Source organism: Coregonus clupeaformis, chromosome 21 (genome assembly GCF_020615455.1).
Source record: "Coregonus clupeaformis isolate EN_2021a chromosome 21, ASM2061545v1, whole genome shotgun sequence".
Lineage (NCBI taxonomy): Eukaryota > Metazoa > Chordata > Actinopteri > Salmoniformes > Salmonidae > Coregonus > Coregonus clupeaformis.
The window spans coordinates 35975098-36001320 of NC_059212.1; the positions used below are offsets into that span (position 1 = coordinate 35975098).

Genomic DNA, 26223 nt, shown 5'->3' on the forward strand with positions numbered 1-26223 from the left:
GTTAATGATGATAAGCGAAGATAATGCAGGTTTCTCTTTATATACTAAGTGGAACACACTCAACCTAACTGCTAATTATGAATTTAGTTTGTATACAGCCTACGGTCACCATCAAGCCCTGTCATTGTACTTTATGCCAGTATCTATCCCCAGCTAGAATAACTTAAACCCAAATACAGACTGGCTTGCTAACTTATCATTCCAGCAGAGGAGGCTGGTGGGATGAGCTATAGGAGGATGGGCTCATTGTAATGGCTGGAATGGAATCAATGGAATGGTACCAAACACATCAAACATATATATATATATATATATATATATATATATATATATATATATATATATATATATATATATATATATATATATATATACATACATACATACATACATACATACATACATACATACATACATACATACATACATACATACATACATACATATATATATATACATACATACATACATACATACATACATACATACATACATACATACATACATACATACATACATACATACATACATACACTGCTCAAAAAAATAAAGGGAACACTTAAACAACACAATGTAACTCCAAGTCAATCACACTTCTGTGAAATCAAACTGTCCACTTAGGAAGCAACACTGATTGACAATAAATGTCACATGCTGTTGTGCAAATGGAATAGACAACAGGTGGAAATTATAGGCAATTAGCAAGACACCCCCAATAAAGGACAGGTTTTGCAGGTGGTGACCACAGACCACTTCTCAGTTCCTATGCTTCCTGGCTGATGTTTTGGTCACTTTTGAATGCTGGTGGTGCTTTCACTCTAGTGGTAGCATGAGACGGAGTCTACAACCCACGCAAGTGGCTCAGGTAGTGCAGCTCATCCAGGATGGCACATCAATGCGAGCTGTGGCAAGAAGGTTTGCTGTGTCTGTCAGCGTAGTGTCCAGAGCATGGAGGCGCTACCAGGAGACAGGCCAGTACATCAGGAGACATGGAGGAGGCCGCAGGAGGGCAACAACCCAGCAGCAGGACTGCTACCTCCGCCTTTGTGCAAGGAGGAGCAGGAGGAGCACTGCCAGAGCCCTGCAAAATGACCTCCAGCAGGCCACAAATGTGCATGTGTCTGCTCAAACGGTCAGAAACAGACTCCATGAGGGTGGTATGAGGGCCCGACGTCCACAGATGGGGGTTGTGCTTACAGCCCAACACCGTGCAGGACGTTTGGCATTTGCCAGAGAACACCAAGATTAGCAAATTTGCCACTGGCGCCCTGTGCTCTTCACAGATGAAAGCAGGTTCACACTGAGCACATGTGACAGACGTGACAGAGTCTGGAGACGCCGTGGAGAACGTTCTGCTGCCTGCAACATCCTCCAGCATGACCGGTTTGGCGGTGGGTCAGTCATGGTGTGGGGTGGCATTTCTTTGGGGGTCGCACAGCCCTCCATGTGCTCGCCAGAGGTAGCCTGACTGCCATTAGGTACCGAGATGAGATCCTCAGACCCCTTGTGAGACCATATGCTGGTGCGGTTGGCTCTGGGTTCCTCCTAATGCAAGACAATGCTAGACCTCATGTGGCTGGAGTGTGTCAGCAGTTCCTGCAAGAGGAAGGCATTGATGCTATGGACTGGCCTGCCCGTTCCCAGACCTGAATCCAATTGAGCACATCTGGGACATCATGTCTCGCTCCATCCACCAACGCCACGTTGCACCACAGACTGTCCAGGAGTTGGCGGATGCTTTAGTCCAGGTCTGGGAGGAGATCCCTCAGGAGACCATCCGCCACCTCATCAGGAGCATGCCCAGGTGTTGTAGGGAGGTCATACAGGCACGTGGAGGCCACACACACTACTGAGCCTCATTTTGACTTGTTTTAAGGACATTACATCAAAGTTGGATCAGCCTGTAGTGTGGTTTTCCACTTTAATTTTGAGGGTGACTCCAAATCCAGACCTCCATGGGTTGTTACATTTGATTTCCATTGATAATTTTTGTGTGATTTTGTTGTCAGCACATTCAACTATGTAAAGAAAAAAGTATTTAATAAGATTATTTCATTCATTCAGATCTAGGATGTGTTATTTTAGTGTTCCCTTAATTTTTTTGAGCAGTGTATATATACATACATATACATATATATACATATATACATATACATATATATACATAAAAGAAATAAATAAAATAAAATAAAAAATAAAACATATGGGGGATTGGAAGTGATGCAGACAATTACATTGATGGAAGTTACAATCTATCTACAGTATTAAAGCTGATCTACCCACAAAAAAAATAAAAAATAAAGAAACACATCAAACACATGGAAACAACGTGTTTGACTCCATTCCATTACAGCCACTACAATGAGCATGTCCTCCTATAGCTCCTATTTCCAGCCTCCACTGCATTCCAGGTGGTATTTCAACAGGTTTTGAACAGCCAATAATCTGGTAACACATTAAAATACTTTATAAGCCTTTATAAATGCGTATACATTTTTAGAAATACTTAGAAATCCTTTATACATTTTTATAAAGATCTCAAATGACATTTACATGTATGACGCAGCAGGGCCAGTAGATGGAGTAGATTAGCAAGATACCATCACAGCTAGAAGTGATGTGTTCATGTGTTGACTGACAAGACCCTCTAGAGTCGACAACCTTTTAGCTCTTTAGAACGTGTGACACCTCTCCTCCCTCAGGTTTTTTTTCCTAAACAGCAGCAAGCTCTGTCTCTTACCTTCAGGGGATTCCTCCTGCACGTATGTGCCTGTCAGGTACCGGTGGACCAGGGCCGACTTCCCACTTGACAGATTACCCACAATACCCTGCAGAAACAACAAGATGACAGTTCAGTCAAGGACATCACATGGCTGACAATGCCAGTGTGTCTGGGGGAGAACAAAGGCTCCTCCAACACACCCTCCTCCCCTACTCAACCCCCCAATCCTCCAACACACCCTCCTCCCCTACTCAACCCCCCAATCCTCCAACACACCCTCCTCCCCTACTCAACCCCCCAATCCTCCAACACACCCTCCTCCCCTACTCAACCCCCCAATCCTCCAACACACCCTCCTCCCCTACTCAACCCCCAATCCTCCAACACACCCTCCTCCCCTACTCAACCCCCCAATACACCCTCCTCCCCTACTCAACCCCCAATCCTCCAACACACCCTCCTCCCCTACTCAACCCCCCAATCCTCCAACACACCCTCCTCCCCTACTCAACCCCCCAATCCTCCAACACACCCTCCTCCCCTACTCAACCCCCAATCCTCCAACACACCCTCCTCCCCTACTCAACCCCCAATCCTCCAACACACCCTCCTCCCCTACTCAACCCCCAATCCTCCAACACACCCTCCTCCCCTACTCAACCCCCCAATCCTCCAACACACCCTCCTCCCCTACTCAACCCCCCAATCCTCCAACACACCCTCCTCCCCTACTCAACCCCCCCAATCCTCCAACACACCCTCCTCCCCTACTCAACCCCCCAATCCTCCAACACACCCTCCTCCCCTACTCAACCCCCCAATCCTCCTTCACCACCCTCTTCTTTAGATCATTAGTGGGTGGTAAAGTCAGGTATGGTTTTAATTATAGGGGACTGTGAGAGAGACGTGTGTGTGTGTGTACAGGATCTTTAAGAGATGATGCTACCTCTCCTCTCCTCTCCTCTCCTCTCCTCTCCTCTCCTCTCCTCTCCTCTCCTCTCCTCTCCTCTCCTCTCCTCTCCTCTCCTCTCCTCTCCTCTCCATCATTGCACTTACAATCTAAATAAGGAGGAAGTTGGCTTTGGAGAGGACAAGGAGTAGTAGTATATCCACCACAGAAGAATAACAAGCTAGGAGCTACTCATAACAGAAGCGAACTACAAAATGAGCAGAATTTATGTTAGAACTGTAAAGCTTTGTAAGCTGCTGGGTTGTAGGCCCATCATTAAGTAAGGCTGCTGTATGAGCATAGTTCAGGCAGATGAAAGCAGAGCGGGCACAGTGTGTGGAAATCCCACTACAGCCTTTTTTAAGGATCAGTCTATGGTTCATTATCAAGGTCCAGCAGGGTTCAATTAGATGTTTTGGGAAGACAGTACTATACAGTATCAGCTCATCTCCTCATGAGTGCAATTGCCAATTGTTGAAACGATAACATCTGCCTGTGCTTTTGGGGACCATAATATATGAATAAACTCCTTCTGTACAATACTGTCATATAGAACTGTGGAAGAAATGGAAGTTATCCGTCCCTTCTCTGACAGTCCTCGACTTCCCTGCTGAATCCAGCATCAGTTCACTAAACCCCTGAAATGTGTGGAGGAATTTTCCAATTAACACCTAACACTACATAAAAGACGATGAGCTCTATCAAATTATCCCTGCTTAGAAAGTATGTTCTTCATAAAAGTGTCCCTCTGAGAGAACATCATTTTCTGTCAGATTCCCCATAGGATTATGCCAATATGTTTTTCATAAAATACCAAAATACTATGAATACTTCAGTATTTGCCACCAGAATGGTGGAATGGAATGTGTTTTTGTGGTAATATCCCTATTGATGATGTGAGTGAAGCATTCCCTTCTTCCTGTGAGGACGTGTGTGTGCGTGCGCGTGTGCAAGCAGTTGTGCCAGCGGGTGGATCAGACCCAGGACGTGTCACCCATCTAGCCCAAAACTGTCACTCATCTCTCTGTCCTGCTGCAAGCCACTCTGCGCTCCGCATCACCATGCCAACTTATCTCATTAAAAATCACCCACACTCTTGCTTGGTGCCAGGGAATATTCCAGCCAATTTCTGTACTCTACTCTCTCTCTGTCATGCAGAATGAGAGGAAATGTTTTTGAAATGCATATAGCATGGCCCGGCATTGACATTTAAATCAATACTTTTGCAGTGCCAATGCCAGAAGAATAATATGGCCTGAAGTTATGATGAATACTCATGAATACTACTCACCACTTTGAGCTCTGGCACTGATCGACTCAATGTCCACTCCTGGCTGTTGACGAAAGAGTCTGGAAGAGAAAAAATAAAAAGAGAACAAACACCATTAAGTTGAGGTCGGTGAAGGTTAAAGCAGTGCGTTGATTCCTTGCCACTGTCTGTCTCATATCCTCACAGTTTATTTTCTCATGTTCAGTTGAACCAAAGAAAAACCTGCTCTGCTCTCCCTTTCTCCGACTCAGTCCTGACAATAATTGTTGTTTGTTTCCGTTGCGCCGAACACATAGCTTGAAGGGAAGGAGTGCAATCATGGTTTAAAGTCATCTCTGACAGCGCAAACATGCACACGCACGCACACACACATTGCACCCCTACCTCATTTTTACCATTATGTCACCTGTGCAACAAGAGGTGACAAAACTCTAGATCACCGTTATTCCACACACAGAAATGCATACAAGGCCCTCCCTCGCCCTCCCTTAGGCAAATCAGACCATAACTCTACCCTCCTGCTTCCTGCTTACAAGCAAAAACTCAAACAGGAAGTGGTCCGTTGAAGCAGATGCTAAGCTACAGGACTTTTTCATTAGCACAGATTGGAATATGACGCTCCCGAGTGGCGCAGTGGTCTAAGGCATTGCATCTCAGTGCTTGAGGCGTCACTACAGACTCCTGGTTTGATTCCAGGCTGTATCACAACCGGACGTGATTGGGAGTCCCATAGGGCGGCGCACAATTGGCCCAGCGTCGTCCGGGTTTGGCTGGTGTAGGCCGTCACTGTAAATAAGAATTTGTTCTTAACTGACTTGCCTAGTTAAATAAAGGTAAAATAAAAAATGTATATATGTTCCAGGATTCATCCGATAACATTGAGGAGTTTACCACATCAGTCACCGGCTTCATTAATAAGTGCATCAACGAAGTCGTCCCCACAGTGACCGTACGTACCCCAACCAGAAGCCATGGATTACAGGCAACATCTGCACTGAGCTAAAGTATAGAGCTGCTGCTTTCAAGGAGCAGGACACTAATTCGGACGCTTAGGAGAAATCTAGCTACGAACTCTGACGAGCCATCAAATAGGCAAAGCTTCAATACAGGACTAAGATCGAATCCTACTACACCGGCTCTGATGCACGACGGATGTGGCAGGGCTTACAAACTATCATGGACTACAAAGGGAAACCCAGCCGCGAGCTGCCCAGTTACGTGAGTCTAGCAGACAAGCTAAATGCCTTCTATGCTCGCTTGGAGGGAAGCAAAACTGAACCATGCATGAGAGCACCAGCTGTTACGGATGACTGTGTGATCTCGCTCTCCGTAGCCAATGTGAGTAAGACCTTTCAACAGGTTAACAATCACAAGGCCATGGAGCCAGACGGAATACCAAGATGAGTACTCAGAGCAACAGCACCTCTTCAACCTCAGGAGGCTGAAGAAATTTGGCTTGGTCCCTAAGACCCTCACAAACTTCGCCAGATGCACCATTGAGAGCATCCTGTCAGCTGTATCGCTGCCTGGTATGGCAATTGCACTGTCCGCAACTGCAGGGCTCTCCAGAGGGTGGTGCGGTCAGCCCTACGTATCACCAGTGGCACACTGCCTGCCCTCCAGGACATCTACTGTACAGCACCCGGTGTCACAGGAAGGCCAAGAAGATCACCCGGTGTCACACGAAGGACCTCCGCCACCCGAGCCACGACCTGTTCACCACACTACCATCTAGAAGGTGGGGACAGTACAGGTGCATCAAAGCTGGGACCGAGAGACTGAAAAACAGCTTCCATCTCCAGGCCATCAGAGAGTTAAATAGTCAACACTAGCCAGCCTCCGCCCAGTACATTGCCCTGAACTTAGTCACTGTTACTAGCTGGCTACCACTCGGTACTCTATCCTGCACCTTAGAGACGTCTGACCTGTGTACATAGTCATTGAACACTGGTTACTTTAATAATGTTAACATACCGTTAACACCTTTCCTATTAATATCCTGTCCATACTATCTAGACACACCATTATATATACACTACCGTTCAAAAGTTTGGGGTCACTTAGAAATGTCCTTGTTTTCAAAAGAAAAGCACATTTTTTGTCCATTAAAATAACATTAAATTTATCAGAAATACAGTGTAGACATTGTTAATGTTGTAAATGGCTATTGTAGCTGGAAACAGCTGATTTTTAATGGAATATCTACACAGGCGTAGAGGCCCATTATCAGCAACCATCAGTCCTGTGTTCCAATGGCACGTTGTGTTTGCTAATCCAAGTTTATCATTTTAAAAGGCTAATTGATTATTAGAAAACCCTTTTGCAATTATGTTAGCACAGCTGAAAACTGTTGTGCTGATTAAAGCAGCAATAAAACTGGCCTTCTTGAGACTAGTTGAGTATCTGGAGCATCAGCAATTGTGGGTTTGATTACAGGCTCAAAATGGCCAGAAACAAATAACTTTCTTCTGACACTCGTCAGTCTATTATTGTTCTGAGAAATGAAGGCTATTGCATGTGAGAAATTGCCAAGAAACTGAAGATCTCGTACAACGCTGTGTACTACTCCCTTCACAGAACAGCGCAAACTGGCTCTAACCAGAATATAAAGAGGAGTGGGAGGCCCCGGTGCACAACCGAGCAAGAGGACAAATACATTAGAGTGTTTAGTTTGAGAAACAGACCCGCAAAACATTAAATAGTACCCGCAAAACACCAGTCTCAATGTCAACAGCGAAGAGGCGACTCCGGGATGCTGACCTTCTAGTCCGAGTTGCAAATAAGTCTAGTGTCTGTTCTTTTGCCCATCTTAATCTTTTATTTTTATTGGCTAGTCTAAGATATGACTTATTCTTTTTCAAGAAGGCCAGTTTTATTGCTTCTTTAATCAGCACAACAGTTTTCAGTTTTGATAACATAATTGCAAAAAATGATAAACTTACAGCCCAGTACATCACTGGGGCCGAGCTCCCTGCCATCCAGGACCTCTATACAGGTGGAGTCAGCGGAAGGCCCAAAAAATGGTCAAAGACTCCAGCCACCCATGTCATGTTCTCTCTGCTATCGTACAGCAAGCGGTACCAGTGCACAAAGTCTGGAACCAACAGGACCCTGAACGGCTTCAGCCCTTAAGCCATAAGACTGCTAAACAAGGCTGCTAAATAGCTAATCAAATGGCTACCTGCATTGTCCCTTTTTTGAACTAACTCTCTTGCACTGACTATGCACACACACTGGACTCTACCCACACACTCACACATACATACACTTTTTGTTTTACGCACAAAACAATTTAGGCAACAGGGATCCCGGAGGGGATTGAACGTCTCTACTGAAACCTAGAAGCTTGATCTTAACATCTAGCCACTTACAGTGCATTCGGAAAGTATTCAGACCCCTTGACTTTTTCCACATTTTATTACGTTAAAGCCTTATTCTAAAATGGATGTGAAAAAAAGTATCCTCATCAATCTACACACAATAACCCATAATGACAAAAGCAAAAACAGATTTTTAGAATTTTTTGCAAAGGTATTAAAAATAAAAAACTGAAATACCTTATTTACATAAGTATTCAGACCCTTTGCTATGAGACTCGAAATTGAACTCAGGTGCATCCTGTTTACATTGATCATCTTTGAGATTTCTACAACTTGATTGGAGTCCACCTGTGGTAAATTCAATTGATTGGACATTATTTGGAAAGGCACACACCTGTCTATTTAAGGTCCCACAGTTGACAGTGCATGTCAGAGCAAAAACCAAGCCATGAGGTCAAAGGAAATGTCCGTAGAGCTCCGAGACAGGATTGTGTCGAGGCAGAATCTGGGGAAGGGTACCAAAAAATGTCTGCAGCATTGAAGGTCCCCAAGAACACAGTGGCCTCCATCATTCTTAAATGGAAGGGGTTTGGAACCACCAAGACTCTTCCTAGAGCTGGCCGCTCGGCCAAACTGAGCAATCGGGGGAGAAAGGCCTTGGTTAGGGAGGTGACCAAGAACGCACCCCATCCAACCTGACTGAACTTGAGAGGATCTGCAGAGAAGAATGGGAGAAACTCCCCAAATACAGCTGTGCCAAGCTTGTAGTGTCATACTCAAGAAGACTCAAGGCTGTAAATTGCTGCCAAAGGTGCTTCAACAAAGTACTGAGTAAAGGGTCTGAATACTTATGTAAATGTGATATTTAAGTTTTATAAAAACCAGTTTTTGCTTCGTTATTATGGGGTATTGTGTGGAGATTGATGAGGATTTGTATTTATTTAATCCATTTTAGAATAAGGCTGTAACGTAACAAAATGTGGAAAAAGTCAAGGGGTCTGAATACTTTCCGAATGCACTGTAGCTAGCAAGTTATCAAACCAAATGCATAGCTGGAGCCCTGAGCTGGATATAATTTATTTGACACATCTTAGATTTCTTATAGTTATACTTAACTTATAGTTATAAGCAGTGGCGTAGCACGCACCCCCGCTGTATTGAAATTCATATAGCTGGTATTTCGAATGACCCCGGTATACTGTATAAACAGTAGATTGTACAAGCCTAGTACTGGTACTCCCTGTACTGTATATAGCCATGTTATTTTTACTCGTTTAGGGTAGAATGGCGCCGACAGAGAGGGCTGCCTTGCTTCTAGCTCTAACTCGTTATTGTTATTTGTTATTCACTGTGTATTTATTCCTTGTGTCATTATTTCCAGGTTTATTTGATCTTCTTTTATCTTTATCTTTAACTGCATTGTTTGAAAAGGACCCGTAAGTAAGCTGTTAGTTTCACTGTTAGTCTAAAACTGTGGTTTACAAAGCATGTGACAAATACAATTTGATTTGATTTGACACTACCTCATTCAGTATGTTGGAGCTTTTTTCGATCCTCTCACCTAGAGGCAAACTGATGCTGCGGCTGCTAATTCAATTTAACAGTGAGAGATTACCAGACTTGACCCAACATGTTTCCTCTATTAATGACATCACATAGCGAAGGAACATTTGACTGGATAATCACTATTTTAAAAAACAGTCTAGAAAACCATTCAATAGAACAATTATAGTCTGGGCAAAAGTCAGTAGCATTGTTTATGTCTGCCTGGAGGTTATTGCCATAACCAAACCAAACACACAGATAATTTCTCTCTAAGGACACCATAAAGAATGTTAGCATCTGTCACGACAACCGTTTCACAAAAGACCCCGTTCCTGTTTCGATTCATAGACCTCCCATTCTGAGCTAGCGACCCCCATGGAGATACCATCTCCAACAGAGGGGGTGTAGACACCCTGTCTCCAGGAAACAAGGCGCACAACCAGGTGGGATCCCCCTATGTCAGTCTACACCAGAATAATGAAGACCTACAACACCAAACAAGGCAGCATCATTTAAGTGCAAATGTTTGTTGCAGCAACAATGTTCTCATCACGCCCAAGGCAATCATATTACAGAGAATCTATCATCCAGAAAAAAAATATTGAGAGCAATTGCCTGTATTCAAGTACTTATTCATAGGTATTCTAGAGCACTTTTGCTATAAACAATATCTTACATAAATTGAAAGTGGTTGTCCAATCCATAAGTATTGTCTGTGTAAGTTAAGTGTAAGGGCTTCAGTGATAATTGCAACATTTGCACAACATGAGATCAATTGTTGAAGAACATTCATTCAAACGTTGCTCCAAGGCTAATCAAAGCCATTCCAAACACCATTGAACTTCACTTGAGACACTTTTCCCAATTAAGAAAGAAAACAGTTTTTCGTTTGAACACTAGATTCTACCTTGAAATGTTTTGTTTTAGAAGCAATAAGGTTGACTTAATACACTGTATACAATAATAGGCCTCGTTGCTATGGCAATCTCACTTTATTCCAGGCTGAGGCGTTTTGAGTGCATCACCAGAGGTGGTTTCAGGCGTTGTGTTGGTTCTGAATAGCAAGCCTTGTGTTGTTAAGCCCTCTCACTACCAGTTTGACACATCTCCTTGAACATGTTAGAACATGAGCACCAAAGATGCTCTTTAGATGCTGCAGTTCTGAAACTCTGCTTGAGTGAGGGAGTTTATTTCAGAAGTGGTAGAGGGGCGCTTAAATGAGGTTGCTCCTCATTTTGTCAAGATTTGTATTGTTATCATACAAATGTAGCTAATGTTTCTGTAAAACATATGAAATGACAGAGTCAAGAGGACAATGAAACGGCACAAAGTAGATCCTCTCAGAATAAAAACACTGATTGGAGCTATTTTATGCAACTCTTGAGCACCCTGTTCTAAGAGCACTCCGCAATTAACAGATTTGCAGTTAACTGCAAAGAGATAAACAGTAGTTTCCACTGTTGTTTCAATTCTTGCATCTCTTAAAGAGAGAGGGCCAAACACACAAAGGAAGACCCCAGAAATAGATAGGCCATCCAGATTAATTAGAGGTCATCACACAAATGGGGCACTATAGCGTTGTTGACCACTTAGAGCAGGCGTGTCAAACTCATTTTGCCCCGGGGGCCGCATTCGGTCTTCAACGAGGTCTGGAAGGCCTCACTGAAAATGGGTTATATTTCCTTGCCGTCAAAATGTTTAAAAAAAGTTTGTCCTCTATTCATAATTTTTTGAATTTTCGATGCTCCCTGACTGTCTAGCTTTCATTTAGGTGATTATTAAGTTTCCATTTTTTTTGTCATGTGCACAAGTACAGTGAAATGCCTTTCTTTATTAGCAAGCTGGACACAGTCAAGAAACTGTATGAATGTAGGTCCATTATCACACAGTTTAAATTTTTTTTTGTCATTTTAAAGTACAGTGCCTTCAGAAAATTTTCACACCCCTCAACTTTTTTGTTGGGGCAAATCAAATACAACACATTACTGAGTACCACTCTCCATATTTTTTAAGCATAGTGGTGGCTGCATCATGTTATGAGTATGCTTGTAATAGTTAAGGAGTGGGGAGTTTTTCAGGATAAAAAATAAACAGAATGGAGCTAAGCACAGGCAAAATCCTAGAGGAAACCTGGTTCAGTCTGCTTTCCACCAGACACTGGGAGATTCATTCACCTTTCAGCAGGACAATAACCTAAAACACAAGGCCAAATCTACACTGGAGTTGCTTACCAAGAAGACATTGAATGTTCCTACGTGGCCGAGTTACAGTTTGACTTAAATCTACTTGAAAATATATGGCAAGACCTGAAAATGGTTATCTAGCAATGATCAACAACCAATTTGACAGAGCTTGAGGAATTTTGAAAAGAATAATGGGCAAATGTTGCACAATCTAGGTGTGAAAAGCTCTTAGAGACTTACTCAGAAAGACTCTCAGCTATAACCGCTGCCAAAAGGTGCTTCTACAAAGTATTGACTCAGGGGTGTGAATATTTATGTAAATTAGATATTTCTGTATTAGCAAACATTTCTATAAACATGTTTTCACTTTGTCATTCTGGGATATTGTGTGTAGATGGGCGAGAAAATAATATTTAATCAATTTTGAATTCAGGCTGTAACACAACAAAATGTAGAATAAGTCAAGGGGTATGAATACTTTGAGTTTTCCTACACAAAAAAATGTAAACACCTGCAGGCCGGATTGGACACCTCACGGGCCAGATCCAGCCCTTGGGCAGTATGTTCGACACAGCGCGGAAGAAAGGAGGAGAAATAGAAGAAAAGTAGGTTATTCACTCAAAGCTTTACCTATGCTTCATTCCTGAAGTGATAGCTATCTTTCATAAAACCATGTGACACATTGTTTGTGCTACACACACGTGCTATACACGTGTTACATGCTAGGCCTATATGCTGTGGATATCCAGATTGATGTAACAAGTGCCACTTGTCCTTATCCCTTGCTCAAACAGCTAATATAATTAATTTTGTTCTGCTTTACATCATCCATTAAAAATGAGCAACCCATCAATATCCACAATGCCTATAGAAATAGAACAGAATGAGCCCTAACTTCAGTGATACAGCCTCCAGAGGACACCAGGGCCTTTGTTTGTGTGAGATGGAAAACTGCATCAGTGGCTTGTTTGTCATGTTTTTCACCTCATTGCTCATGTCCACTCTAATAAAAATTACTATTCAATCCAAGGGCAGTAAGAAACAATTAGTAGCCCCCTTATTGAGTTCTGAAAACAGAGAGAAAGGAAAATGCAAGGAGAGCAGAAAACACCCCACGTTGTTGCTCTGTTTGTGTGGGCTTGTATTACTATCCTCGTGGGTAATGGAAATCCCCAAATGTCCCCACAAGGATAGTAAAACAAGGAAAATTATCCCTCGTGGGGACATTTCCCACAAGGGCTATTTTGAGCTTAGGGGTTAGGTTTAGGGTTACAATTAGGGTTAGGGGTTAGATTTAGGAGTTATGATTATGTGTTAAGGTTAGGGAAAATAGGATTTTGAATGGAAATCAATTTTAGGTCCCCACAAGGATAGTAAAACATATGGTGTGTGTGGTGTTTGTGTGGGCTTGTATTACTTTGTTGTATTGTTTTTTTTGTTTTTGTGTTTGTGCGGGGTCGGTGGGGAATTCGAGCGGAGGACGACCGTGAGGTCTAAACCTCCCTGCCAGAGGTTAGGAGATCCTTTTCCACCAGCTACAAATTACAGAGTACCAATTTAGCTTGGACTAAGTATTTTTACATCCCTCATTGGTAACCACATAAAGATGTAGGATCTTCATTTGATTACCGTGTTGCAGGATAACTTGCCTGCAATGCAGGAAATGTAAAACTTGTACTGTATTTGAGGTTTAAAAAGGCTTCTGAAGTATGTAATTTCCACTTTGAAATTTCAGACTTGATTTCCCTTACGGAAAATGTATCAACCCCTACAAAAATGTCTATTTATAATTCACATTTCCTGTTGCTTCAGGACTATTTTCCTGCTGTAGCATCTGGCTCAAATTAAGATCCTACATTTGTAGTGGGTTGTTACCCACTGTCATTAGACTCGGTCTAGCATATACTTAAGCAGAGCAGCAGCTCTATTTGTATTTGTATTTATTATGGATCTCAATTAGCTGCTGCCAAGGCAGCAGCTACTCTTCCTGGGATCCAGCAAAATTAAGGCAGTTTATACCATTTTAAAAACATTACAATACATTCACATTGACATAATCGTTCCTGAATCATCTCCCTGTCTTGTAACTGTTATGGCTCTGCAACCAAACTCACAAAGCTGTCTACTCAATGCTGTTACAGCTCTTATAACTTATCTGTAGAGCTCTGAACAGCAGAATGTCATTTCATTCTGAGGGGATAGATAAGTGACAAACAGAATCAGCAGTAAGCAGACAGAGAGCTGGATGCCTGCCGACCAATCTATTATATTGTGTAGGGCTAAAGGCAAGCTGACTTTTGTATTTGTATTTATTAGGGATCCCCATTAGCTGCTGCCAAGGCAGCAGCTACTCTTCCTGGGGTCCAAACATAATAAAACACTTACATTACATATAAAACAAAATATAAAACAGTACATCATATAACGTTATTACACCACTACCTATCTACAATATAAAATGTTTAATACCACCATACAACAATATCACAATGTATGCATATGCATGTGTCTATAGCTTTGTGTGTGTCTCTTCACAGTCCCTGTTGTTCCATAAGGTGTATTTTTACCTGTTTTTAAAAAATCTGATTCTACTGCTTGCATCAGTTACCTGATGTGGAATAGAGTTCCATGTAGTCATGGCTCTGTGTAGTACTGTGCGCCTCCCATAGTCTGTTCTGGACTTGGGGACTGTGAAGAGACCTCTGGTGGCATGTCTTGTGGGGTATGCATGGGTGTCCGAGCTGTGTACCAGTATTCCAAACAGACAGCTTGGTACATTCAGCTTGTCTACACCTCTTACAAAAACAAGCAGTGATGAAGTCAATCTCTCTTCCACTCTAAGCCAGGAGAGACTGACATGCATGTCATTAATGTTAGCTCTCCGTGTACTTTTAAAGGCCAGCCGTGCTGCCCTGTTCTGAGCCAACTGCAATTTTCCCAAGTCCCTCTTTGTGGCACCTGACCACACTACTGAACAGTAGTCTAGGTGCGACAAAACGAGGGCCTGTAGGACCTGCCTTGTTGATAGTGTTGTTAAGAAGGCACAGCAGCACTTAATTATGGACATACTTCTCCCCATCTTAGCTACTGTTGTATCAATATGCTTTGACCATGACAGTTTACAATCCAGGGTTACTCCAAACAGTTTAGTCATCTCAACTTGCTCAATTTCCACATTATTCATTACGAGATGTAGTTGAGGTTTAGGGTTTAGTGAATGATTTGACCCAAATACAATGCTTTTAGGACTAACTTATTCCTTGCCACCCATTCCGAAACTAACTGCAACTCTTTGTTAAGTGTTGCAGTTATTTCAGTTACTGTAGTAGCTGACATGTATAGTGTTGAGTCATCCGCATACATAGACACACTGGCTTTACTCAAAGCCAGTGGCATGACGTTAGTAAAGATGGAAAAAAGTAAGGGGCCTAGACAGCTGCCCTGGGGAATTCCTGATTCTACCTGGATTAAGTTTGAGAGGCTTCCATTAAAGAACACCCTCTGTGTTCTGTTAGACAAGTAACCTTTTATTCACATTATAGCAGGGGGTGTATTACCATAACACATAAATTTTTCCAGCAGCAGACTATGATCGATAATGTCAAAAGCCGCACTGAAGTCTAACAAAACAGTCCCCACAATCTTTTTATCATCAATTTCTCTCAGCCAATCAGTCATTTGTGTAAGTGCTGTGCTTGTTGAATGTCCTTCTCTATAAGCATGCTGAAAGTTTGTTGTCAATTTGTTTACTGTAAAATAGCATTGTATCTGGTCAAACACAATTTTTCCAATAGTTTACCAAGGGTTGGTAACAGGCTAATTGGTCGGCTTTTGAGCCAGTAAAGGGGGCTTTACTATTCTTAGGTAGCGGAATGACTTTTGCTTCCCTCCAAACCTTGGGGCACACACATTCTAGTAGACTTAAATTGAAAATATGGCAAATAGGAGTGGCAATATTGTCCGCTATTATCCTCAGTAATTTTCCATCCAAGTTGTCAGACCCCGGTGGCTTGTCATTGTTAATAGACAACAATATTGTTTTAACCTCTTCCACACTCACTTTATGGAATTCAAAATTACAATGCTTGTCTTTCATAATTTGGTCAGATATACTTGGATGTGTAGTGTCAGCAATTGTTGCTGGCATGTCATGCCTAAATTTGCTAATCTTGCCAATGAAAAAAAGTATTAAAGTAGTTGGCAACATCAGTTGGTTTTGTGATGAATGAGCCATCTGATTCAATGAATGGTTGAGCTGAGTTTGCCTTTTTTCCCAAAATTTCATTTAAGGTGCTCCAAAGCTTTTTACTATCATTCTTTATGTCATTTATCCTTGTTTCATAGTGTTGTTTCTTTTTCTTTTTATTCAGTTTAGTCACATGATTTCTCAATTTGCAATACGTTTGCCAATCGGCTGTGCAGCCAGACTTATTTCCCATTCCTTTTGCCTCATCCCTCTCAACCATACCATTTTTCAGTTCCTCATCAATCCACAGGGATTTTTCCTGTACCCAAGAAAGCGAAGGTAACTGAACTAAATGTCTATCGCCCCGTAGCACTCACTTCTGTCATCAAGAAGTGCTTTGAGAGGCTAGTTAAGGATCATATCACCTCCACCTTCCCGATACCCTAGACCCACTACAATTTGCATACCGACACAACAGATCCACAGATGACGCAATCGCCATCGCACTGCACACTGCCCTATCCCATCTGGACAAGAGGAATACCTACAGTGGGGGAAAAAAGTATTTGATCCCCTGCTGATTTTGTACGTTTGCCCACTGAAAAATAAATGATCAGTCTATAATTTTAATGGTAGGTTTATTTGAACAGTGAGAGACAGAATAACAACAAAAAAATCCAGAAAAACGTATGTCAAAAATGTTATAAATTGATTTGCATTTTAATGAGGGAAATAAATATTTGACCCCTCTGCAAAACATGACTTAGGACTTGGTGGCAAAACCCTTGTTGGCAATCACAGAGGTCAGACGTTTCTTGTAGTTGGCCACCAGGTTTGCAGATCTTCTCCAAGTCATTAAGGTTTCGAGGCTGACGTTTGGCAACTCGAACCTTCAGCTCCCTCCACAGATTTTCTATGGGATTAAGGTCTGGGACTGGCTAGGCCACTCCAGGACCTTAATGTGCTTCTTCTCGAGCCACTCCTTTGTTGCCTTGGCCGTGTGTTTTGGGTCATTGTCATGCTGGAATACCCATCCACGACCCATCTTCAATGCCCTGGCTGAGGGAAGGAGGTTCTCACCCAAGATTTGACGGTACATGGCCCCGTCCATCATCCCTTTGATGCGGTGAAGTTGTCCTGTCCCCTTAGCAGAAAAACACTCCCAAAGCATAATGTTTCCACCTCCATGTTTGACGGTGGGGATGGTGTTCTTGGGGACATAGGGAGCATTCATCCTCCTCCAAACACGCCGAGTTGAGTTGACGCCAAAGAGCTCCATTTTGGTCTCATCTGACCACACCACTTTCACCCAGTTCTCCTCTGAATCATTCAGATGTTCATTGGCAAACTTCAGATGGGCATGTATATGTGCTTTCTTGAGCAGGGGAACCTTGCGGGCGCTGCAGGATTTCAGTCCTTCACGGCGTAGTGTGTTACCAATAATTTTCTTGGTGACTATGGTCCCAGCTGCCTTGAGATCATTGACAAGATCCTACCGTGTAGTTCTTGGATGATACCTCACCGTTCTCATGATCATTGCAACTCCACGAGGTGAGATCTTGCATGGAGCCCCAGGCCGAGGGAGATTGACAGTTATTTTGTGTTTCTTCCATTTGCGAATAATCACACCAACTGTTGTCACCTTCTCACCAAGCTGCTTGGCGATGGTCTTGTAGCCCATTCCAGCCTTGTGTAGGTCTACAATCTTGTCCCTGACATCCTTGGAGAGCTCTTTGGTCTTGGCCATGGTGGAGAGTTTGGAATCTGATTGATTGATTGCTTTTGTGGACAGGTGTCTTTTATACAGGTAACAAGCTGAGATTAGGAGCACTCCCTTTAAGAGTGTGCTCCTAATCTCAGCTCGTTACCTGTATAAAAGACACCTGGGAGCCAGAAATCTTTCTGATTGAGAGGGGGTCAAATGCTTATTTTTTTGTTGTTATTCTGTCTCTCACTGTTCAAATAAACCTACCATTAAAATTATAGACTGATCATTTCTTTGTCAGTGGGCAAACGTACAAAATCAGCAGGGGATCAAATACTTTTTTCCCTCACTGTATGTAAGAATGCTGTTCATTGACTACAGCTCAGCCTTCAACACCATAGTGCCCTCCAAGCTCATCACTAAGCTCACGCCCCAACAACACCTCCGGAGGCTGAAGAAATGTAGCTTGGCCCCTAAGACCCTCACAAACTGTATCACCACCTGGTACGGCAATTGCACCGTCCGCAACCACAGGGCTCTCCAGAGTGTGGTGCGGTCAGCCCAATGCATCACCGGGGGCACACTGCCTGCCTTTCAGGAAATCTACAGCACCCAGTGTCACAGGAAGGCCAAGAAGATCATCAAGGTCCTCAGCCACCCGAGCCACGGCCGGTTCACCCCGTTACCATCTAGAAGGCGGAGACAGTACAGGTGCATCAAAGCTGGGACAGAGAGACTGATAAACAGCTTCTATCTCCAGGCCATCAGACTATTAAACAGTCACCACTAGCCGGCCTCCGCCCAGTATCCTGCCCTGAACTTTAGTCACTGTTCTAGCCAGCTACCACCTGGTACTACCCTGCACCTTAGAGACTGCTGGCGTATGTACATAGTCATTGAACACTGGTCACTTTAATAATGTTTACATACTGTTTTACCAACTTTATATGTATATACTGTATTCTAGCCATGGCTCATTCTATATAACTACTGCTGTACACACCTTTCTATTCATATACATTCCATACTGTCTATACACACCATCATATACATATATATTTATATTCTGGACTCTGACATTGCTTGTTCTGATATTTCTTGATTACTTTCTTTGAATTTTGGGGGACTTCTGTGTATTATTCTGTATTGTTAGATATTACTGCACTGTTGGAGCTAGAAACATAAGCATTTCGCTGCACCTGCAATAACATATGCAAAATATGTGTACGCGACCAATAAAATTAGATTTGAAGGGAACACAGTAGCTGGGGATCTGTGGCAGCAGACACTAAGGAGTCATATTAAAGTATTAAGAGAGCCTCTATATTCATCTCCTTCTGGACTGACTCACTTACTCACTCAACCTATAACAGTCTCCTCTCCTCTCCTCTCCTCTCCTCTCCTCTCCTCTCCTCTCCTCTCCTCTCCTCTCCTCTCCTCTCCTCTCCTCTCCTCTCCTAGAAGTGGGTTTACATGATCAAACATTCCGTTTTCCCAATTTGCTTGGGAGTGACACATTCGGTTCGTCATAACGGTAAACCAAATCATTAGTGAGGAGTTTGGCTCAGAGAAGGTCTGCTGAGGGTACTTACTTAATAAACCAGATACGTCTTTCACACAACTCCGACGGAGAGAGTCTTCAGAGCAGGCAGACTCAAACTTAAGAAGAGCAGAAAGATAACATTTAGGGGAACGAAAATTTTGTTGGCCGTGATTCACAGTGACAGAGCGTTTTGTATGAGAAAGAGCAGAGCTGCAAACAATTTTCATGAATGAACTTCAGTTCGTTGTGGGATGAAAAAAAGAAAGGCCAGGGTTTTTGTTATCCTTGAACACTCCACAAACAATTTCATTGATCTCTTATAAGAGAGAGAGAGCAGTCATGAGATGAAAGAATACAGACTGCACATTGACACACATGACACTCTCAGTGAGTAATGCCAAGTCTAAGGCAAGATACATGTACCACAGTGAACATTTTGCCAGCCTGACTGGGCCTACAAAACAACGTGTATGGCATTTCAAGAGGGAAACAGCTCAACTTTACTCTAGTCACAGTGCAGCCTAGCTTAATGCACGTCATGTGTTTGATGAAGCAGACCTGGGTTCAAATAGTATCTGGAATCTTCCAAATACTTTGAGTATTGGACAGGGGCATCAACACCTCAGCCCTGGTGTGGGTTATACCACCAAAGGAAAAAAATATAACCCGGAAAACAGCTCATCATTAGCCAGTTAAACAGAGTATATCGTAACGCCAGTTAACGTGTCTATGGTTAATTCTCGCAATTACAAGTGTGTATGTGTGTTTGCATGTGTGTGTATGTGTGGGTGTGTGTGCACATGCGTGCACGTACGTGAGTGTGTACTAACTAAGGGCTGGGCATTAGAACTCCTAGGACATTTTGCAGCCAGGTAAGGTTGTCAAACACTTAGGCAGGTAGAGACAGGCGACTGGGCTTTTAGTCAGAGTGATCGGCACACCTACATTCCTACTGCCTGACTGACTGCCCTCTCCAAGTTCGACAACATAGACAAATATCACTAAATGTGCACTTAACACTACAAAGGCCTTGGTGACCTTGGTAACAGTTCTTATTGGGAAAACAAATAAAACATTGCAAATCACAAAGTGTACCTGTACCTGCCCTTATTAAGCGCTTAGGATCAGAAGGAAACAAAGCTTTGCTAAAGATGATATCAACACAAAGTACTTTAAGATGGAGGCCTAGTCTGATTTGTGGTTTATTCAGAGAATCAATTTACCAAGTATGCATATCAAACAAAGAAGTGTTTCTCTGGAAAGTTTGATGCATCTTAACTCCTATAGCTACAGGTGTTTGTTTTGAATCTGAACTTCACTCAACTTTAATAAACTTTCATTCTTCACTCATAGCTTCTGGGGGTCTGAGAGGTGGATTTTGCTAAATGATGTAATCATTCTGTAATAATTAATTATCATCAATCATAACACTAGAACATGTGTCGTGTCATGCTAGGCATTTTGCGTAAACCTGTCTGATATAAGTCTTCAACTTCAGTTCACCATTGTAAAAGGAGTTATCTGCTAATGACTATGACAAGAACAAGACTTAATTTAGATTTTAACTAAACTGCATGGAGTACACAGCAAACACAGCTTCAACGCATTGGCACATCTCTATAGCTCATTGTTGCTTCTCTGTCTGCTTCTCTGAGTAACTCATCACATGCACACAATATCCTACACTGTCAACGTATAGAGAGCAGCACTAGGCTAGCTAACCTTTAAACACAGTACTTAAGTATCTCTCTCAGTTCCCCATCATTACAGTGTTTAAGCCCTCCTAATTTAGCCCTGGTTGGCGGCCAAAAGCATCTCCATGGCCCTTCACCACCGCTGACCGTTTTAATGCCTCCTGCTTTAAGCCGTGTCCCTACGAGGCAAGAGGCATTAGCTATCATACATTTCCAACCACACTGGCTCTGTCTCTGGGAAACACAGAGCCACTACTGGATCAGACTGTATAATACTGTACCAACCACCCATACTTTTTCTCATCAAACAGCTATTGTTAACTTATAGCCCTTTAACCAACAAGGCAAATTCATATGAGATAACAGGCAAGACCCTCATCTCATCCAAATGACAAATCTCTAATGCAAAACGTTTTCAGTGGGGACTGTTCCATAGCTGAATAAGAACCAAAATGGATTTGAAATGCATTGTGGGAAAAGTAAATTAACAAAACACAAAAGCTAAAAGGAGAACTGTTTCTAACCTCTGGGTCCCGAAGCCTTGAAGTGCCACCTCAGCCTAAAGTTTCCTTTCCATGTGTTTTTCATTTGCCCTTTTTCCTTATAAAGCAGAATACCCCTGTTCCTGTTTACATTTTAGTAATTTAGCAGATGCTCTTATCCAGAGTAACTTAGAGGAGCAAAAGGGAGTTAAGTGCCTTGCTCAAGGGCACAGACAGATTTTTCACCTAGTCAGCTCGGGATTTGAACCAGCGACCTTTCGGTTACTAGCCAAATGCTCTTAACCGCTAGGCTACCTGCAGCCCTGTTGAACTATAAAAATGAACTTTTTTTGACAGAGTGGTTGAGAAGGGAGGGGTGGGGGTGGGGGGGGTGGGGGACTGTACAGAAGCAGGAGCACTAAGTGCTGGGAAATATATTCATCAATCTTACTTGGAATCTTACCTTGACCTTTGCTGCATTCTGCCAATGTCTCTATAGCAACCGACTGAGGCTTTTTATTCCTGCCCTGGGAATATTTGCCAGTCTCGCTCGGGTGTCGGGGCTGGAGTTCAAATTTACTGTTGGACGGTTGCTGCTGCTCCTTCCTCCTAAAGCGTCTGGCTATGAGCTGCCATAGGCTGGGCTCCTCCTGGGCTGGTTTAGTAGAGGAGGACAGTTTGGCTGGGTAGAGGGGCACCTCCATCACCTTGACTTTGCCCTGGCTGTGGTACTGAATTAACTGCATCCCTCCATCATCGTCCCTTTCGTAAGGGGGAGGCAGGGTCCTCCCGGTCAGGTAGGAGAAGGGCCGCGAGGGGAGAGATGTCTCCTGCTCAATACTTTTAGTGTGTGAGCGTTCCTCTGCTGTCACATCAGATATGTCCACTCTCTCCCGCGGCTGGTTCCTCCTGATCCGCAGACTGAGGCTCCGGCGTAAGGAGCTCAGGGTCTTCTTGGGGGCGTCTGGCTTGCTGCTGGGCTTGGAGCCTGGCTCTGGGGCTCCCTCCTTCTCCTTGTCCTGGGCTGGTCGGCCGAACAGCTTCCAGCGGCCGAATAGACCTCCCCCCTGGCTTCCTCCTTGGCTGTCCAGCTCTTCCTGAGACCCAGAGGCCTTCTTCCTCAGCTCCAACACAGTCATACTGACCGGTCTCTGTTTCCAGGTCTGCTGCCGGACTCTGGGGACCACCTTCTCCTCAGCCCCCACCACCGTCCACTGAGGGAGCACCCCTGGCTTAAGGCCGTCCACCGCCCGCAGCTCTGCCCTCCTGGTCCAGCGCTGCTGGGGGGGACCGTCCAGAGACCTTGTAGCCCCCCTCCTGGAGGTCTGCTGGGAGTGGGACCCGGGCTCTGATAGGGCAGGGTTAAGGTTGGTGCCTGCTAGCATGCACACACTCCTGGGCCTGTCCTGTCTGTCCTGGTCGCTTAGCGAGCCTCGATGCTGCCTGGCTGTGGCTCCAAACATGCTCACCGCCCTCCTGTTGTGTGGAGCAGTACCGTCCTGGGATGGCCTCCTGCAGAGCACAGCCCGGAGTTGAGAGCTACCACCGGCCAGAACACCACCATGATGCCCAGGGAGAGGCCCTTCAGTCTGGGGAGAAACGTCCTGTCCCTGGATCTCTACCTGGGTCTTCTTTTGCTCTGGAGCTGCTGTGGCTGCCTTTACCTCTACTCCTACTGCTGCAGTCTCCCTGTCTGTCTGAGAAGGATGGGCTGCTGCTGGAGCTGCAGAGTTATTGGAGAGCTGTTGGAGTTGGAGAAACCGGTCCGTCTCCATATTTCTTCCTGCCTCCTCCTCCTCTACCTCCTCCTCCTCCTCCTGCACTGCCTCCTCCCTCCTCCTCCCCACTCTGCCTGTACAGCTCAGGGAGGGCCACCTGCCAAGCTCCTGCCGTGCCGTGCCCAGCCTGAAGCGTCCCTCCCCCCCCAGCAGCGCCTGTGACCCTGCCCTAGTGCTCCTGGCTGCAGGATGACTCTGCTCCAGGGAGGTGTGTCTGGCGGCCAAGCCCGCCCCCATCCCCACCCCCGAACCCACCTCCTCATGCCCCAAAGTTCCATTCAGGATGACAGAGATGTGGTACACTGTGGTCCTACCTCCTCCTGACTGGTGGGCTGTTACAGCTTTAGTTGTGGCACCGGGGATAGTCCGCTCCGTTGCCCGACTGCTCAGTAGTAGCATGGCACTACCCTGCACTCGCCCACACACACAGGCATGCACGAACTAGCCTAACTTACACGCACACACCTACATACACACAGTCGCAAAACAAACACAATCTCACACTCCTCTCCCCGGTGTGGTGGTGTTTAGGGTTGCTCTCTGAGTCCTTCGCTTCCAGGCTGCATTCCAACCCCAGGCATAATCCTTCACCTTTGACATGGGGAAAGAAACTTCAAACAAGCTTGAGCAAAGCCTCTGTGCCACCTCCATAACCCTGCAGCCTTATACTCAGCATTCAGCAGCAGCACCGCAAAAGGCTGGATGGTGGCTGGCTGGTTGCATTCTCTCCTCTCCTCTACTTTCTTCTTCTACCTGTCCAACGTGAGGGTGAGCCACAGCTAAAACAGCCATTCCACTGTTTGCTTTGGAACAAACAAACACATGTTTGTCATACAGTCCCTGCGAGGCCATGAGCAACATATGAAAAACTGAGACATCCTTCTTGGCAAGTTGCGAGTTGTGAGCAATCCTTTTCTGCCTGCGGAGCAGACAAATCCCTTCATCTCTGAGCCCTTGCCTGCCGTGCGTAGCGTGAAGGAGTGTGTCTGTTTGAACTTTCCAGCAGCCTCCCAACCCCCGGGACTGTCAGAAAACAAGGACCGGACCCCAACGGGTTGGCCACTCGGCATTAAAACACACCGACTCCACTGAGCTGAGTTCCTCTACGGGATCTCTAGAGGGATTTCAGCCCCCAGAGAGTAAAATGGATGACAGTGAGTGAACAGTAAGAATAGGATCCAGAGAAGAGGGAGCTGAGCATCCACTCCTGCTGCAGCATTCAACAAAGATAGGATCCCAGAACAAACTGCTATGAAAGAGAACTTTGTGTCCCCAGAGCCTCCTCTCTCTGTCACTCTCTGTATTGATCCCTCCCTCCCTCTCCCTCGCCATCAAGTTCTCTCTTGCAACCAAACAAGTGGGGATAGGGAAAACACAAAGGCAGAGATTTTCCCATGGCTTTCTAAAGAAGGAGGGAGAGTGAGTGGAAGTACAAGAAGTTCTGGCTTCCACGTAGCCAAGTTTTAGACGCTACATAAAGCACTGCTAATCCTAGGGTCCTGCAAAGGCAGACCACATGGGTTGCACACATGTGGGTCGGATAGCTTTAAAGGGCAAGATTGGACAAATATGTTCTCCAGCTCGTTGTAAAAAACCTAAATGCAGAAAGTCGCCTAATTGGGTGAAAGTAAGATGAATCACAGTCACTGCTATAGTAATTGCCACCTAACCTGACAGCAATAATGGGCTACGGTTCCAGTGGATCGAACCCAGTGTTTACATACACATGCACTGACAAAAGCACACACACGCTCGCACATATGCACACACGCTCTCACACACTTAGTCACTCCAGGAATGACCAGACTATCATTTATGGCAGGCAGCAATTTATTTTTTACAGTGTTGTTAATTACTGAAATAATCTGATGAATTAGTTGATATGTAAAATGTCACCTCTACAAAACACCACTAAGTAATAATTACAAATCTGGCTTTGACGCCTTCCCAAAATATATAAATTAACCTTTTGAGAGGAACAATTATTAGCTCATAAGTCATTGTCAGTAACTGATTGGTTGGCTGCCGTAAATGGATGCATATTCAGCTTGTTATTTCAATGTCATTTCAGGCTCTAAAAGGAATTTCACTGGATAATCTGCCACATTCCAGCTCTATATTCAGCATTGGCAGAGCTTTGGTGTTAAATTAGGCATTGGTCAATCAAATGGCAACCACTCTGAATAATGGCACAACACAAAGCTGACCAACTGGGTCAAGCCCTAATTCCATATTCTTATCTACACGGGACACTGATGCAATTGATGATGTTGTCAAAAGCAGCGCCCCCATGTGGTTATAGAGAGAAACATGCTGTTAAGGGCCACTGGAAAATAGCCTCACTTGAGATGGAAATCTTTTCTAAGTAGGCTATAACTGCTAAATAAAGTACATCATTTTTTAACACTCCATACATGACACCAAAAAACGGAACAACATATTACGGTAATGGTAACCATTTAGTTGCTTTTATACCTGTGTAGTAACACAATTATACCAGTAAAAACATTATATGAACATGTTTTTACATAATACTTTAGTAATTAGTCATCAGAGCACATGTAGAGAACCAGGGTTGTATGAGGCCATGATCCTGACAGGACATCTGGACAGATTACATCTGGCTGGCCCAATCAAAGCAGCACCCAGACAGCATGTGTCAACTGGATCATCCCAGCAAAAGGAAAACAGCCAACTTCTCTCTATACAGAACAACCTCAGGCCCTTGAAAGATTCAGAGACATATACATGTTCTCAAACTGGAGCAATCAATCAATCAATCAATCAATTTTATTTTATATAGCCCTTCTTACATCAGCTAATATCTCGAAGTGCTGTACAGAAAC

General features: G+C 44.0%; 1 protein-coding gene across 1 annotated transcript in view; it reads right to left on the reverse strand.

Annotated features, from left to right (window-relative positions):
* LOC121535350 (arf-GAP with GTPase, ANK repeat and PH domain-containing protein 3) overlaps positions 1–26223 on the reverse strand; it is a 217761-nt gene that overhangs the window by 109110 nt on the left and 82428 nt on the right. Inside the window, exons 2-3 of the mRNA XM_041842343.2 lie at positions 4963–5021; positions 2741–2828 (exon numbers count right to left, since the gene is read on the reverse strand). Coding sequence (XP_041698277.1) covers positions 2741–2828; positions 4963–5021 — 147 coding nt within the window. The remainder of the gene's footprint in view (positions 1–2740; positions 2829–4962; positions 5022–26223) is intronic.